At 45.5% G+C, this 16445-nt stretch overlaps 1 protein-coding gene across 5 annotated transcripts in view; it reads right to left on the bottom strand.

The window, feature by feature from the left end:
• Positions 1-16445, bottom strand: part of LOC130298267 (transcription factor COE3-like) — a 131292-nt gene that overhangs the window by 84302 nt on the left and 30545 nt on the right. Inside the window, exon 1 of one of the 5 annotated variants that reach the window (XM_056551337.1) lies at positions 12770-12836. The exons of 2 other annotated variants lie outside the window; for them this stretch is intronic. In XM_056551337.1, coding sequence (XP_056407312.1) covers positions 12770-12819 — 50 coding nt within the window. In that variant the 5' untranslated portion in view covers positions 12820-12836. Of the gene's footprint in view, positions 1-2986; positions 3100-7784; positions 7818-12769; positions 12837-16445 lie in introns of those variants that run through there. 2 more of the 5 variants (XM_056551348.1, XM_056551358.1) reach the window with 2 other exon arrangements.

Below are 16445 nucleotides of genomic sequence, written 5' to 3' on the forward strand. Positions count from 1 at the left end.
GGGGGAAGGGGGCGCCGCGTCTCCCATCACAGCAGTTCTGTGTATTTCAGTGAGAATTCTAACAAGTTGCTCCGACCGCTACAACTCAGTCTGTACAGCAACAAATACAACGCAACTCATCAGATCCGTGGGTTCACAAGGGGGGGGGGGGGGAGTGAAAACCGGGCATGCTCCTGTATTCCCAGCCGGCCCCGGCCCCGATCTCATTCATTTGAATGAGCCGACCGGAGTCACTACGTGACTCCGGTCGGCTCATTCAAATGAATGAGATCGGGGGCCGGCTGGGATACGGGAGCGCCCGGTTTTCACTCCCTCCATCCAGATCCGGTGACCGGATCATCAAAACGTAGTGGGAACCCTAATAGTAAAACAGTTTTACAGCTATAAGGCCCTGTTCCCACTTATCTTGTGGAATGCCCACAAGGAGTTCAGCGGGGTCCTCCCAATGAGAACTGCACAGTTCACAAGGTCCGCGACAGAAGTTCCAAAGAAAGTAGTTACCCTCCGCGGAAGAACGTTCAATAGTCAGTGGGGCAGAGCTTAGGGTGTCTTCTCCTTTTGGCTAATTTCAAGTGTAGTATCTGTTCTTATCAGTTTCATGCTAGTGGCAGGCGACGCCAGTGTGGAGCTGGTGGGGATGGGTGCAGCATGGTAGGGAGCAGGTGTACCGGAGCGTTCCGGGGCTGGTTCTGAGGAATCAGCTCGACGGCTGCCCCGATGTGACCTGTTCCCCTTCGGGTCTCGCCATGAGGCTGAGAGGGTCTAGAGCCGAGGTACTTTTGGTGCCTCGGGGAGTGGTGACCCCCAAGGTGCCGAAACTCACTGGGAGTATTGGCTCACTGAGTTGAAGCATGGGCACCATGAACTCTGCACCTTGTGGCACTCACCTCTTGATTCCCGGCCTTCTGGCTAAGATCAGAGACATTTTTATAGATCCGGACGGATGTCCAGGCAGTATACCTGCGCAAATTCCCTTATTTATTTATTTATTTTTGTCTCTCTGTGTCACTTTTTGCGTGTTGTGTGTCCACAGGATTTGTCAGGATGCGTTAGCTCTTCTGGCTGTCCCTCCTGGCGGTCTAGGGGAGGTGTGTGTGGCTATTAGGTTCCGCACCTCCCGGCAAAAACCCTGGGTACTCCTGCATGGGCAGGGTACAGACCATTATCGGCTCTGCGGGCAGATACCTTGGCTAACGCCAAGGGGGATGCCGGGAGAATTTGTGGTCCCTTAGTAGCTTCGGCGAAAAGGGACATTGAACCTGGAACCTCGCAGGTACCTTTTAGGGTGTCTTCAAAACATCCACAGTTTCCCCATAACAGTGTCATCCACAGTTACACAAAAATCCCCACTTAAAGGGGTACTCCGGTGGATTTTTTTTTTTTTTTTAATGAACTGGTGACAGAAAGTTAAACAGATTTGTAAATGACTTCTATTAAAAAAAGCTTTACCCTTCCAGTACTTTTTAGCAGCTGTATGCTACCGAGGAAATTCTTTTCTTTTTGAATTTCTTTTCTGTCTGACCACAGTGCTCTCTGCTGACACCTGATGCCCGTATCAGGAACTGTCCAGAGCAGGAGAAAATCCCCATTGCAAACCTATCCTGCTCTGGACAGTTCCTGACACGGACAGAGGTGTCAGCAGAGAGCACTGTGGACAAGACAAAAACGAAGAAAAAGAAAGAAATAAGGAATTTCCTCTGTAGCATACAGCTGCTAAAAAGTACTGGAAGGGTAAAGATTTTTTAATAGAAGTAATCTACAAATCTGTTTAACTTTCTGGCACCAGTTGATTTAAAAAAAAATGTTTTCCATCGGAGTACCCCTTTAAACTACAGCTGATATCCTGTAAAACACATGACCCACATGGCAGCTTCACAGGTTGCACATTTCGTATGTTTCCAGTCCATGACAATATGGAGGCAAATTCCTAAATATGTTTTCCAGAGGAAACCTTGTATGCACAAAAAATAACCTTAAAGGGGTACTCCGCTGGAAAAAAAAAAATTTAAATCAACTGATGCCATAAAGTTAAACAGATTTGTAAATAACTTCTATTTAAAAATCTTAATCCTTCCAGTAGTTATCAGCTGCTGTATGCTCTGCAGGAAGTTGTGTAGTTCTTTCCAGTCCAACCACAGTGCTCTCTGCTGACACCTCTGTCCGTGTCAGGAACTGTCCAGAGCAGGAGAGGTGTGCTATGGGGATTTGCTCCTACTCTGGACAGTTCCTGACATGGACAGATGTGTCAGCAGAGAGCACTGTGGTTGGACTGGAAAGAACTACACAACTTCCTGTAAAGCATACAGGAGCTGATAAGTACTGGAAGGATTAAGATTTTTAAATAGAAGTCATTTATAAATCTGTTTAACTTTCTGGCACCAGTTGATTTAAAAAAGGGGTACTCCAGTGCTCCAGCGTTCTTGAACATTTTGTCAGAGGCCGTGATCGTGACGTCACACCACGCCCCCTCCATTCATGCCTATGGGAGGGGGTGTGTCATCCGACACGCCCCCTCCCTTTGATATGAATGGAGGGGGCTTGGCGTGGCGGCACAAGGTGGCGTGGCCGTGGAGTCGTGGCCAATTCCAGGGTGCTGCAGGAGATTGCGAGGGGCCCCAGCAGCACCCGGCGTACTAAACAAACGCCGGGTTCCTGCAGCAGTTGTCGTGACTCCACGGCCACGCCACCTTGTGCCGTCACGCCAAGCCCCCTCCATTTATATCAATGCGACATCCGACACGCCCCCTCCCATAGACATGAATGGAGGGGGCGTGGTGTGACATCACGAGGGAGTGTGGCCGTGGAGTCACGATCACGGCCTCTGACAAAATGTTCAGAACGCTGGAGCACCGGAGTACCCCTTTAAGTTGTGGTACAACATCTTGTTTTCTGTAACCAAGGAGAAGAATGTGGGTCCCTCTTTATACGGTCATTGCCCGGCGTCACCCATAACAATAACAGCAGTAAGACAGGGGTAGTCCATGACCTCGACATCCTTCATACTGCAACTGGCCCCTAACTTCCATGTCCTGCTCCATAACACGGCCTGCTCCTCGGCCTGATCACCAACCTAAAGTAGCCTTGAGGCAAGGAACAAATCCTTCTGCTGACTCTGCGTAATCAATATGGGGGGGGGCATTCCCTATTGCCACCTCTACCTCCTTTACTGCCTAGTTCCAGTAGCCCCCAACGGGGACGTGCATTAACATTTTGGGGGGTCAGGGGCTGAACTAAAAAAAAAAAAAGGGCCACTTTTTATAATCTACCGTATATATATATATAAAACTCATTGGGGGAGATTTATCAAAACCTGTCTAGAGGAAAAGTTGCTGAGTTGCCCATAGCAACCAATCAGATCGCTTCTTTCATTTTTGAAAAGGCCTCTGAAAAATGGAAGAAGCGATCTGATTGGTTGCTATGGGCAACTCAGCAAATTTTCCTTTGGACAGGTTTTGATAAATCTCCCTAAATGTGTGTGTGTTCCATATTAACATGAAACTTGGCCACATGTTACTTATATGTCAGCAACAAACATAGGATAGGGGATTTAACCCTTACTCACCCCCATTTGCCAGGGGCGGGGTTTTTGTTTAAAGTCCCATACAAGTCTATGGGAAATATATGTTACTGCATAACTTCCAAACGGCTGGAGATATTTCCATAATACTTGGTCACATGTTACTTATATGTCCACTGAAAATATAGGATAGTCAATTTAACCCTTAACTACCCCCATTACACATTTTACGGGTCGGGATAGGAGGTCGGGATGGGAGTTTGAGATAGGAGGACGGGATAGGAGGACGGGATAGGAGGACAGGATAGGAGGTCGAGATATAAGGACGGAATAGGAGGTCGGGATTAGGAGGTCGGGATTAGGAGGTCGGGATTAGGAGGTCGGGATTAGGAGGTTGGGATTAGGAGGACGGGATTAGGAGGTCGGGATTAGGAGGACGGGATTAGGAGGTCGGGATTAGGAGGACGGGATTAGGAGGTCGGGATTAGGAGGTCGGGATAGAAGGACGGGATATGAGGACTGGATATGAGGACGGGATTAGGAGGTCGGGATTAGGAGGTCGGGATTAGGAGGACGGGATAGGAGGCCTGGATAGGAGGTCGGGATTAGGAGGTCGGGATTAGGAGGACGGGATTAGGAGGTCGGGATTAGGAGGTCGGGATAGAAGGACGGGATATGAGGACTGGATATGAGGATGGGATATGGGGTTGGGATATGGAAACAATATATGAGGACGGGATATGAAGTCAAAAGTTTCCTCCTTTGTTTATTTTCCTCCCCAACAAGGATTAGGAAGGAAAAACAGGGCAACGCCGGGTACTCAGGTAGTTATTTATATAAATGCCCACAAGATGATGCCAAGCTGCCCAGGGCACCTATAATAGGAACATCAAAAGGGAAGGGGCTCAATCCCCCTTTCTAGTCCACCTGTGCCCGTCCCTGCAGCCAAAAGTCCGGATTAGGCAGCACAGTCAGCCTTTGACCCTACTGTAGCCTCAGCCTGTGAGTCCTGCACCCAACAATCGCATTAAAGGGGTACTCCACCCCTAGACATCTTATCCCTATCCAAAGGATAGAGGATATGATGTCTGATCGCGGGGATCCGGACACTGGGGACCCCCGCATTCTCCCTGCTGCACCCGGCGTTCGTTTAGAGTGTCCTGTGCAGCACCGGTAGATCATGACAAGATTTTTTAATAGAAGTAATTTACAAATTTGTTTAGCTTTCTGGCACCAGTTGATTTAAAGGAAAACGGTCACTTGTTCACCCGCAATTTAACCCAATACACCAGGTTATAGTACGGGTGAACAGGAGACCGATGCGGGCTCTCGGACTACTTTACCTACCTGCAGTCCCAAACCCCGATCCTCCAAATGTCACCCTCCTTCCAGCACTCTCTTGCACTCTGAGGCGGTCTCGCAGGCTAGACTTAAATATTTCAATCTAGCCGACAGGACCGCCTCAGAGTGCAAGAGAGCGCTGGAAGAAGAGGGACCTTTGGAGGATCGGGGTTCCGGACTGCAGGTAGGTAAAGCAGTCCGAGAGCCCGCAACGGTCTCTTGTTCACCCGCACTATAACCTGGTGTATTGTGTTATATAGCGGGTGAACAGGTGACCGTTTCCTTTAAAAAAAAGTTTTCCAGTGGAGTACCCCTTTAAGGCGAAGGTGATGAAGGAGAAGAGAATCTCAGACTGAGCCCCTGGTGGGCTGGTGGATCACTGTGGAGTAGAGATGCAGGAGCTCACGGAACTTCCATCTATCTTAAAGCACATCCTTGTGATTCACTATGTCTATGAGGTGGTAATGCCCTGTCATGTACATCACGAGTATATGGAGGCCTTATAGGTCCATTGTGAGTATATGGAGGCCCTGTAGGTCCATTGTGAGTATATGGAGGCCCTGTAGGTACATCACGAGTATATGGAGGCCTTATAGGTCCATTGTGAGTATATGGAGGCCCTGTAGGTTCATTGTGAGTATATGGAGGCCCTGTAGGTCCATTGTGAGTATATGGAGGCCCTGTAGGTTCATTGTGAGTATATGGAGGCCCTGTAGGTCCATTGTGAGTATATGGAGGCCCTGTAGGTTCATTGTGAGTATATGGAGGCCCTGTAGGTCCATTGTGAGTATATGGAGGCCCTGTAGGTCCATTGTGAGTATATGGAGGCCCTGTAGGTACATCACGAGTCTATGGAGGCCTTATAGGTTCATTGTGAGTATATGGAGGCCCTGTAGGTCCATTGTGAGTATACGATGACCCTATAGGTTCATTATGAGCATATGGAGGCCCTGTAGGTCCATTGTGAGTATATGGAGGCCCTGTGGTCCATTGTGAGTATATGGAGGCCCTGTCATGTACATCACGAGTATATGGAGGCCTTGTAGGTCCATTGTGACTATATTGAGGCCCTGTAGGTCCATTGTGAGTATATGGAGGCCCTGTAGGTCCAACGTGAGTATATGGAGGCCCTGTAGGTCCAACGTGAGTATATGGAGGCCCTGTAGGTCCATTGTGAGTATATGGTGGCCCTGTAGGTCCATTGTGAGTATATGGAGGCCCTGTAGGTCCAACGTGAGTATATGGAGGCCCTGTAGGTCCAACGTGAGTATATGGAGGCCCTGTAGGTCCATTGTGAGTATATGGAGGCCCTGTAGGTCCATTGTGAGTATATGGAGGCCCTGTAGGTCCAACGTGAGTATATGGAGGCCCTGTAGGTCCAACGTGAGTATATGGAGGCCCTGTAGGTCCATTGTGAGTATATGGAGGCCCTGTAGGTCCATCATGAGTATATGGAGGCCCTGTAGGTCCATCATGAGTATATGGAGGCCCTGTAGGTCCATTGTGAGTATATGGTGGCCCTGTAGGTCCATCATGAGTATATGGAGGCCCTGTAGGTCCATCATGAGTATATGGAGGCCCTGTAGGTTCATTGTGAGTATATGGTGGCCCTATAGGTCCATTGTGAGTATTTGGTGGCCCTGTAGGTCCATTGTGAGTATTTGGTGGCCCTGTAGGTCCATTGTGAGTATATGCAGGCCCTGTAGGTCCATTGTGAGTATATGGAGGCCCTGTAGGTCCATTGTGAGTGTATGGAGGCCCTGTAGGTCCATCATGAGTATATGGAGGCCCTGTAGGTTCATCGTGAGTATATGGAGGCCCTGTAGGTCCATTGTGAGTATATGGAGGCCCTGTAGGTCCATTGTGAGTATATGGAGGCCCTGTAGGTCCAACGTGAGTATATGGAGGCCCTGTAGGTCCATTGTGAGTATATGGAGGCCCTGTAGGTCCATTGTGAGTATATGGAGGCCCTGTAGGTCCATTGTGAGTATATGGAGGCCCTGTAGGTCCATCATGAGTATATGGAGGCCCTGTAGGTCCATCATGAGTATATGGAGGCCCTGTAGGTTCATTGTGAGTATATGGTGGCCCTATAGGTCCATTGTGAGTATTTGGTGGCCCTGTAGGTCCATTGTGAGTATTTGGTGGCCCTGTAGGTCCATTGCGAGTATATGCAGGCCCTGTAGGTCCATTGTGAGTATATGGAGGCCCTGTAGGTCCATTGTGAGTATATGGAGGCCCTGTATGTCCATCATGAGTATATGGAGGCCCTGTAGGTTCATCGTGAGTATATGGAGGCCCTGTAGGTCCATTGTGAGTATATGGAGGCCCTGTAGGTCCATTGTGAGTATATGGAGGCCCTGTAGGTCCAACGTGAGTATATGGAGGCCCTGTAGGTCCATTGTGAGTATATGGAGGCCCTGTAGGTCCATTGTGAGTATATGGAGGCCCTGTAGGTCCATTGTGAGTATATGATTACCCTGTAGGTCCATTGTGAGTATATGGAGGCCCTGTAGGTCCATTGTGAGTATATGGAGGCCCTGTAGGTCCATTGTGAGTATATGGAGGCCCTGTAGGTCCATCACGTGTATCTAACAGTCATGTAGGTCCATCATGTATTTGTGGTCCTGTAGCCTTATAGGTCTATGATTTATGTTTCCACCATATGGGTTGATCATGGGTATCGCCTTCCTATAGGTCCACTATGTATATATGGCGGCCCTGTATGTCCACGTGGGTTCTGCTGGACCCCCTACCCCCTGCCCCATTCATGTAGACAGTGAGGCCCGGCCTAGATGGCGGTGAGGGTGCGGGTGGAGATCTGCGCCAGTCTCATCCATCACTCTCTACACCACTTAGCGCTGGGACCGGCGGACTTTAATTATTCAAGCAAATCGCTGCGTTTTCTTGTAAATGAGGCAGTTACTGTAAGCGGCATCCAGAGCGAGCGGCCCTCCCCGCGAACAGGCGGCCAGCAGGAGACTTAATGCAATTAGGGCCCAGCGCTAACTGAGGGAAGAGAGGATCACATGACCTTCTGAGAAGTCAGCTCCATCCCAGGAGCAAGCGGGACACCTTACTGTCTCCAGCTAATGTGAGCAAGCGGGATTAACCCCTCACATGTCAAAGACACCTTACTGTCTCCAGCTAATGTGAGCAAGCGGGATTAACCCCTCACATGTCAAAGACACCTTACTGTCTCCAGCTAATGTGAGCAAGCGGGATTAACCCCTCACATGTCAAAGACACCTTACTGTCTCCAGCTAATGTGAGCAAGCGGGATTAACCCCTCACATGTCAAAGACACCTTACTGTCTCCAGCTAATGTGAGCAAGCGGGATTAACCCCTCACATGTCAAAGACACTTTATGGCCTCTACCTAATGTGAGCAAGCGGGATTAACCCCTCACATGTCAAAGACACCTTACTGTCTCCAGCTAATGTGAGCTAGCGGGATTAACCCCTCACATGTCAAAGACACTTTATGGCCTCTACCTAATGTGAGCTAGCGGGATTAACCCCTCACATGTCAAAGACACTTTATGGCCTCTACCTAATGTGAGCTAGTGGGATTAACCCCTCACAAGTCACAGACACCTCACCATCTCCTGTTAATGTGAGCAAGCGGGATTAACCTTTTTACATGTCCCAGACAATTTATGGCCTCTACCTAACGTGAGCAAGCAAGATTAACCCCTCACATGTCACAGGAACCTTATGGCCTCTATCTAATGTGAGAAAGCTAGATTAACCCCTCACATGTCACAGGAACCTTATGGCCTCTACCTAATGTGAGCAAGCAAGATTAACCCCTCACATGCCACAGGAACCTTATGGCCTCTACCTAATGAGAGCAACCGGGATTACCCCTGACATATCACAGACACCTCATTGTCTCTACATAATGTGAGCAAGCAGGATTAACCCCTCACATACCACCTACCTAACGTGAGCAAACAGGATTTACCCCTGACATGTCAAAGACAATGCATCATCTCCTGTTAATGTGAGCTAGCGGGATTAACCCCTCATATGTCACAGACACCTCATTGCCTCTGCCTAATGTGCACAAGCAGGATTAACCCCTTGCACACCAGAGTTGTTGTGGCATGTGAGGGGTTAATCACACCACAGACAGCTCATCATCTTCACCTACTGTCAGCAAGCGGGACCCTTACATGTCGCAGACACTACACAGTCTTCACCCAATGTGCACCAAGCGGTATTAACCCCTCACATGCCACAGACACCTTATCACCTCTACCTTTTCTGAGCAAGTGGGATTGTGCCAAACACAATCAAGATTAACCCCTGACATACCACCAACATATCACTGTCTCCAGCTAATGTCCAGCAAGTGAGATTAACCTCTTAGATGCTGCAGACACCTCACTGTCTCTGCAATAAGCAGGATCAGTGCCTGCCATACCAGACACCTTATTGCCTCTACCTAAAGAGCAACAAGCAGGATTACCCCTTATATGCCCATAGAAACATCATCTTAAGCTAAAGTGTATCAAGCTGTATTAACCCCTGACATACCACATGCCTCTCACAGGGAAGAAGCAGTATATTAGTCACATGGGTTTACATAAAAGGGGAACGTCACACCTCAGGCTGTAAAACATCATAGAATAGGATAGCAGGATAGAATTGCTATGGGGATTTGCTTCTACTCTAGACAGTTCCTGACATGGACAGAGGTGTCAGCAGAGAGCACTGTGGTCAGACAGAAAAGAAATTCAAAAAGAAAAGAACTTCCTCTGGAGCATACAGTAGCTGATAAGTGCTGGAAGGGTTAATATTTTAAATAAAATAATTTACAAATCTGTTTAACTTTCTGACACCAGTTGATTTAAAAAATTTTTTCCAGTGGAGTACCCCTTTAAAATAAGAGACTGCAGAGGAGAAAACTGGTGAAAAATACCAGAAACAGTGAAAGGGGCGGAGCAGTGAAAACCTCCATAGTACAGTCCCATCAGGGAATAAGAGGGATCTGAGCACATAAGGACAGACTGACACAACATAGATTGTGTGATGGAATACGCTATTAATGTAGTTACCCAAGACAGAGCTGATTTCTTCTAAAAACTGCACCACCCCTGTCCTCAGGTTGTGTTCTGTATTGCAGCTCAGTTCCATTGAAGTTAATGAAGTCAAGTTGTAATACCTCACACGACCTGAGGACAAGGGTGTCGCTGTTTTCAGAAGAAATCTGCTCTGCTTTTCTATTCTTGAATAATTTATACAGCCTATTACTGCTCTATAATAACCTCCATACTGCGGCTACTACTTCTGAAGGTGTTCTAAAAAAATGGAGCCATAGTTGTAATACCACACACAACCTGAGGACAAGGGTGGCGCTGTTTTTAGAACAAATCAGCTCTGCTTTTCTATTCTTGAATAATTTATACAGCCTATTGCTGCTCTATAATAACCTCCATACTGCTGCTACTACTTCTGAAGTTGTGCTAAAAAAAATGGAGCCATAGTTGAAGTACCACACACAACCTGAGGACAAGGGTGGTGCTGTTTTCAGAAGAAATCTGCTCTGCTTTCCTATTCGTGAACAATTTATACAGCCTATTACTGCTCTATAATAACCTCCATACTGCTGCTACTACTTCTGAAGTTGTGCTAAAAAAAAATGGAGCCATAGTTGTAATACCACACACGACCTGAGGACAAGGGTGGCGCTGTTTTTAGAAGAAATCAGCTCTGCTTTTCTATTCTTGAATAATTTATACAGCCTATTACTGCTCTATAATAACCTCCATACTGCTGCTACTACTTCTGAAGTTGTGCTAAAAAAATGGAGCCATAGTTGTAATACCACACACAACCTGAGGACAAGGGTGGTGCTGTTTTTAGAAGAAATCAGCTCTGTTTTTCGATTTTTGAATAATTTATACAGCCTATTGCTGCTCTATAATAACTTCCATACTGCTGCTACTACTTCTGAAGTTGTGCTAAAAACTGGAGCCATAGTTGTAATACCACACACGACCTGAGGACAAGGGGTGGTGCTGTTTTTTAGAAGAAATCAGCTCTGCTTTTCCATTCTTGAATAATTTATACAGCCTATTACTGCTCTATAATAACCTCCATACTGCTGCTACTACTTCTGAAGGTGTGCTAAAAAAAAATGGAGCCATAGTTGAAGTACCACACACAACCTGAGGACAAGGGTGGCGCTGTTTTTAGAAGAAATCAGCTCTGCTTTTCTATTCTTGAATAATTTATACAGCCTATTACTGCTCTATAATAACCTCCATACTGCTGCTACTACTTCTGAAGGTGTGCTATAAAATGGAGCCATAGCTGTAATACCACACACGACCTGAGGACAAGGGTGGCGCTGTTTTTAGAAGAAATCAGCTCTGCTTTTCTATTCTTGAATAATTTATACAGCCTATTACTGCTCTATAATAACCTCCATACTGCTGCTACTACTTCTGAAGGTGTGCTATAAAATGGAGGCATAGTTGTAATACCACACACGACCTGAGGACAAGAGTGGCACTGTTTTTATAAGAAATCAGCTCTGTTTTTCTATTCTTGAATAATTTATACAGCCTATTGCTGCTCTATAATAACCTCCATACTGCTGCTACTACTTCTGAAGGTGTGCTAAAGAATGGAGGCATAGTTGTAATACCACACACGACCTGAGGACAAGAGTGGCGCTGTTTTTAGAAGAAACCAGCTCTGTTTTTCTATTCTTGAATAATTTATACAGCCTATTACTGCTCTATAATAACCTCCATACTGCTGCTACTACTTCTGAAGGTGTGCTATAAAATGGAGCCATAGTTGTAATACCACACACAACCTGAGGACAAGGGTGGCGCTGTTTTCAGAAGAAATCTGCTCTGCTTTCCTATTCGTGAACAATTTATACAGCCTATTACTGCTCTATAATAACCTCCATACTGCTGCTACTACTTCTGAAGTTGTGCTAAAAAAATGGAGCCATAGTTGTAATACCACACACGACCTGAGGACAAGGGTGGCGCTGTTTTTAGAAGAAATCAGCTCTGCTTTTCTCTTCTTGAATAATTTATACAGCCTATTACTGCTCTATAATAACCTCCATACTGCTGCTACTACTTCTGAAGGTGTGCTATAAAATGGAGGCATAGTTGTAATACCACACACGACCTGAGGACAAGGGTGGCGCTGTTATTAGAAGAAATCAGCTCTGCTTTTCTATTCGTGAATAATTTATACAGCCTATTGCTGCTCTATAATAACCTCCATACTGCTGCTACTACTTCTGAAGGTGTGCTAAAAAATGGAGGCATAGTTGTAATACCACACACGACCTGAGGACAAGAGTGGCACTGTTTTTATAAGAAATCAGCTCTGCTTTTCTATTCTTGAATAATTTATACAGCCTATTACTGCTCTATAATAACCTCCATACTGCTGCTACTACTTCTGAAGGTGTGCTATAAAATGGAGCCATAGTTGTAATACCACACACAACCTGAGGACAAGGGTGGTGCTGTTTTCAGAAGAAATCTGCTCTGCTTTCCTATTCGTGAACAATTTATACAGCCTATTACTGCTCTATAATAACCTCCATACTGCTGCTACTACTTCTGAAGTTGTGCTAAAAAAATGGAGCCATAGTTGTAATACCACACACGACCTGAGGACAAGGGTGGCGCTGTTTTTAGAAGAAATCAGCTCTGCTTTTCTCTTCTTGAATAATTTATACAGCCTATTACTGCTCTATAATAACCTCCATACTGCTGCTACTACTTCTGAAGGTGTGCTATAAAATGGAGGCATAGTTGTAATACCACACACGACCTGAGGACAAGAGTGGCGCTGTTATTAGAAGAAATCAGCTCTGCTTTTCTATTCGTGAATAATTTATACAGCCTATTGCTGCTCTATAATAACCTCCATACTGCTGCTACTACTTCTGAAGGTGTGCTAAAAAATGGAGCCATAGTTGTAATACCACACACGACCTGAGGACAAGAGTGGCACTGTTTTTATAAGAAATCAGCTCTGCTTTTCTATTCTTGAATAATTTATACAGCCTATTGCTGCTCTATAATAACCTCCATACTGAAGCTACTACTTCTGAAGGTGTGCTATAAAATGGAGCCATAGTTGTAATACCACACACAACCTGAGGACAAGGGTGGCGCTGTTTTCAGAAGAAATCTGCTCTGCTTTCCTATTCGTGAACAATTTATACAGCCTATTACTGCTCTATAATAACCTCCATACTGCTGCTACTACTTCTGAAGTTGTGCTAAAAAAATGGATCCATAGTTGTAATACCACACACGACCTGAGGACAAGGGTGGCGCTGTTTTTAGAAGAAATCAGCTCTGCTTTTCTATTCTTGAATAATTTATACAGCCTATTACTGCTCTATAATAACCTCCATACTGCTGCTACTACTTCTGAAGGTGTGCTATAAAATGGAGGCATAGTTGTAATACCACACACGACCTGAGGACAAGGGTGGCGCTGTTATTAGAAGAAATCAGCTCTGCTTTTCTATTCGTGAATAATTTATACAGCCTATTACTGCTCTATAATAACCTCCCTACTGCTGCTACTACTTCTGAAGTCGTGCTAAAAAATGGAGCCATAGTTGTAATACCACACACGACCTGAGGACAAGGGTGGCGCTGTTTTTAGAAGAAATCAGCTCTGCTTTTCTCTTCTTGAATAATTTATACAGCCTATTGCTGCTCTATAATAACCTCCATACTGCTGCTACTACTTCTGAAGTCGTGCTAAAAAAATGGAGCCATAGTTGTAATACCACACATGACCTGAGGACAAGGGTGGCGCTGTTTTTAGAAGAAATCAGCTCTGTTTTTCTTATTCCTGGATAGCTCACATCATTGTCGGCGTACAGCGTTTTCTCAAGTGTAGGGGGGGTGGGGGGGGACATCAGACATGGAGGAGCTCTCAGGAAAAGGCCTCTGTGATGTAATTTGTCGCAATTAACGACGACATCTGCTCCCCTGATCAGTTACCGCTACCCCCTCCCCCCCCCCCCCCCACCAGCCTCTTATTATACACGGATTAGAGCCCGAAGACACCGCCGCGCCATCTGTAGTCAGATAACATTACACAGCTAACCACTTTCACAGTGGCGCAGAGTATTTAAGAAGAGGAGTGGGCATATAGGCCAGTAGTCTCCAAACTGTGGCCCTCCAGATGTTGCAAAACTACAACTCCCAGCATGCCCGGACAGCCGTTGGCTGTCCGGGCATGCTGGGAGTTGTAGTTTTGCAAGATCTGGAACAGGAAACAGTCTGCCCAGCAGCACCAAAGGGTAGATTGTCGCCGAGTTGCCCATAGCAACCAATCAGATGGCTACTTTCACTTTTGAAAAGGCCTCTGCAAAATGAAAGCAGCCATCTGATTGGTTGCTATGGGCAACTCAGCAACTTTTTCTCTGCACAGGTTGTAAGAGCACTGATCCCGGTGCCCATGAGGGGAGGTCAGAGGTGAGGTCACACTAGGGGTTAATGCGGAGGCTGGCGAGGCTGGCACAGGGGGGGGCTCAGCTGTCATGTGCTGCGGGTGCACCCCCGGGGATTTCACCTATTATGTGTTTTTACTTTTACGTCTGCGACTAATCGCCGCTCCCCTGTAATTAATGTAACGATGGCAGCGCCCCCCAGGGGGACACCAGGGCATCAGCAGGCGGGTGAGAGGAAAACAGGCACCATCTGGGCCAGGAACTGCCAGGACAGAGAAGTGGTACTGTGCACATAGAGCATTAAACCCAGAATACAGGACAGAGAAGTGGTACTGTGCACATAGGTCATTAAATCCAGCATACAGGACAGAGAAGTGGTACTGTGCACATAGGTCATTACACCCAGCATACAGGACAGAGAAGTGATACTGTGCACATAGGTCATTACACCCAGCATGCAGGACAGAGAAGTGGTACTGTGCACATAGGTCATTACATCCAGCATGCAGGACAGAGAAGTGGTACTGTGCACATAGGTCATTACACCCAGCATACAGGACAGAGAAGTGGTACTGTGCACATAGGTCATTACACCCAGCATGCAGGACAGAGAAGTGGTACTGTGCACATAGGTCATTACATCCAGCATGCAGGACAGAGAAGTGGTACTGTGCACATAGGTCATTACACCCAGCATACAGGACAGAGAAGTGGTACTGTGCACATAGGTCATTACACCCAGCATACAGGACAGAGAAGTGGTACTGTGCACATAGAGGATTACAAACAGCATACAGGACAGAGAAGTGGTACTGTGCACATAGGTCATTACACCCAGCATGCAGGACAGAGAAGTGGTACTGTGCACATAGAGGATTACAAACAGCATACAGGACAGAGAAGTGGTACTGTGCACATAGAGAAACTCTTTCATTTTATATAAAGTACAAAACATAAACCAACATAACATCCATAACAATGATAATCAAATGAACATAAATAAACCTAATACATAACAAATCATAATATCACAAACACAAACAAAATCCCTTCTGGTCCAGGACAACACACACTCCATACATATATATACACACACACACTCCATACCTATATACACACACACACTACATACATATATATACACACTACATACCTATATACACACACTACATACCTATATATATACACACACACTACATACCTATATATACACACTACATACATATATACACACACACACTCCATACCTATATACACACACACTACATACATATATACACACACACACTCCATACCTATATACACACACACTACATACCTATATATACACACACACTACATACATATATATATACACACACACTACATACATATATATACACACACACTACATACCTATATACACACACACTACATACATATATATACACACACACTACATACCTATATACACACACTACATACCTATATATATATACACACACACACACACACACCACATTACTATATATACACAACAAATCCATATAACTATATATACACCAAAAAACCTATATAACTATATACACCACAACCTATATACACATCACATACCTATACACACACACACTACATACATATATATACACACACACACTACATACCTATATACACACACACACACTACATACCTATATACACACACACACACTACATACATATATATATATACACACACACTACATACATATATATACACACACACTACATACCTATATACACACACTACATACCTATATACACACACTACATACCTATATATATATACACACACACACACACCACATTACTATATATACACACCAAATCCATATAACTATATATACACCACAAACCTATATAACTATATACACCACAACCTATATACACATCACATACCTATACACACACAGAACATATACCTATACAACATATTCAGTAATATCTGTACCCCTGTTCATGATATTTAGAGATTCTCTGGTGTCTGGTATTGTGCCAAGGGACTGGCGCAAGGCGAATGTGGTGCCAATCTTCAAAAAGGGCTCTAGGTCTTCCCCAGGAAACTATAGACCGGCAAGTTTAACGTGCATTGTGGGTAAATTGTTT

This window comes from Hyla sarda, chromosome 1 (assembly GCF_029499605.1).
Source record: "Hyla sarda isolate aHylSar1 chromosome 1, aHylSar1.hap1, whole genome shotgun sequence".
In the NCBI taxonomy this organism is placed as follows: domain Eukaryota; kingdom Metazoa; phylum Chordata; class Amphibia; order Anura; family Hylidae; genus Hyla; species Hyla sarda.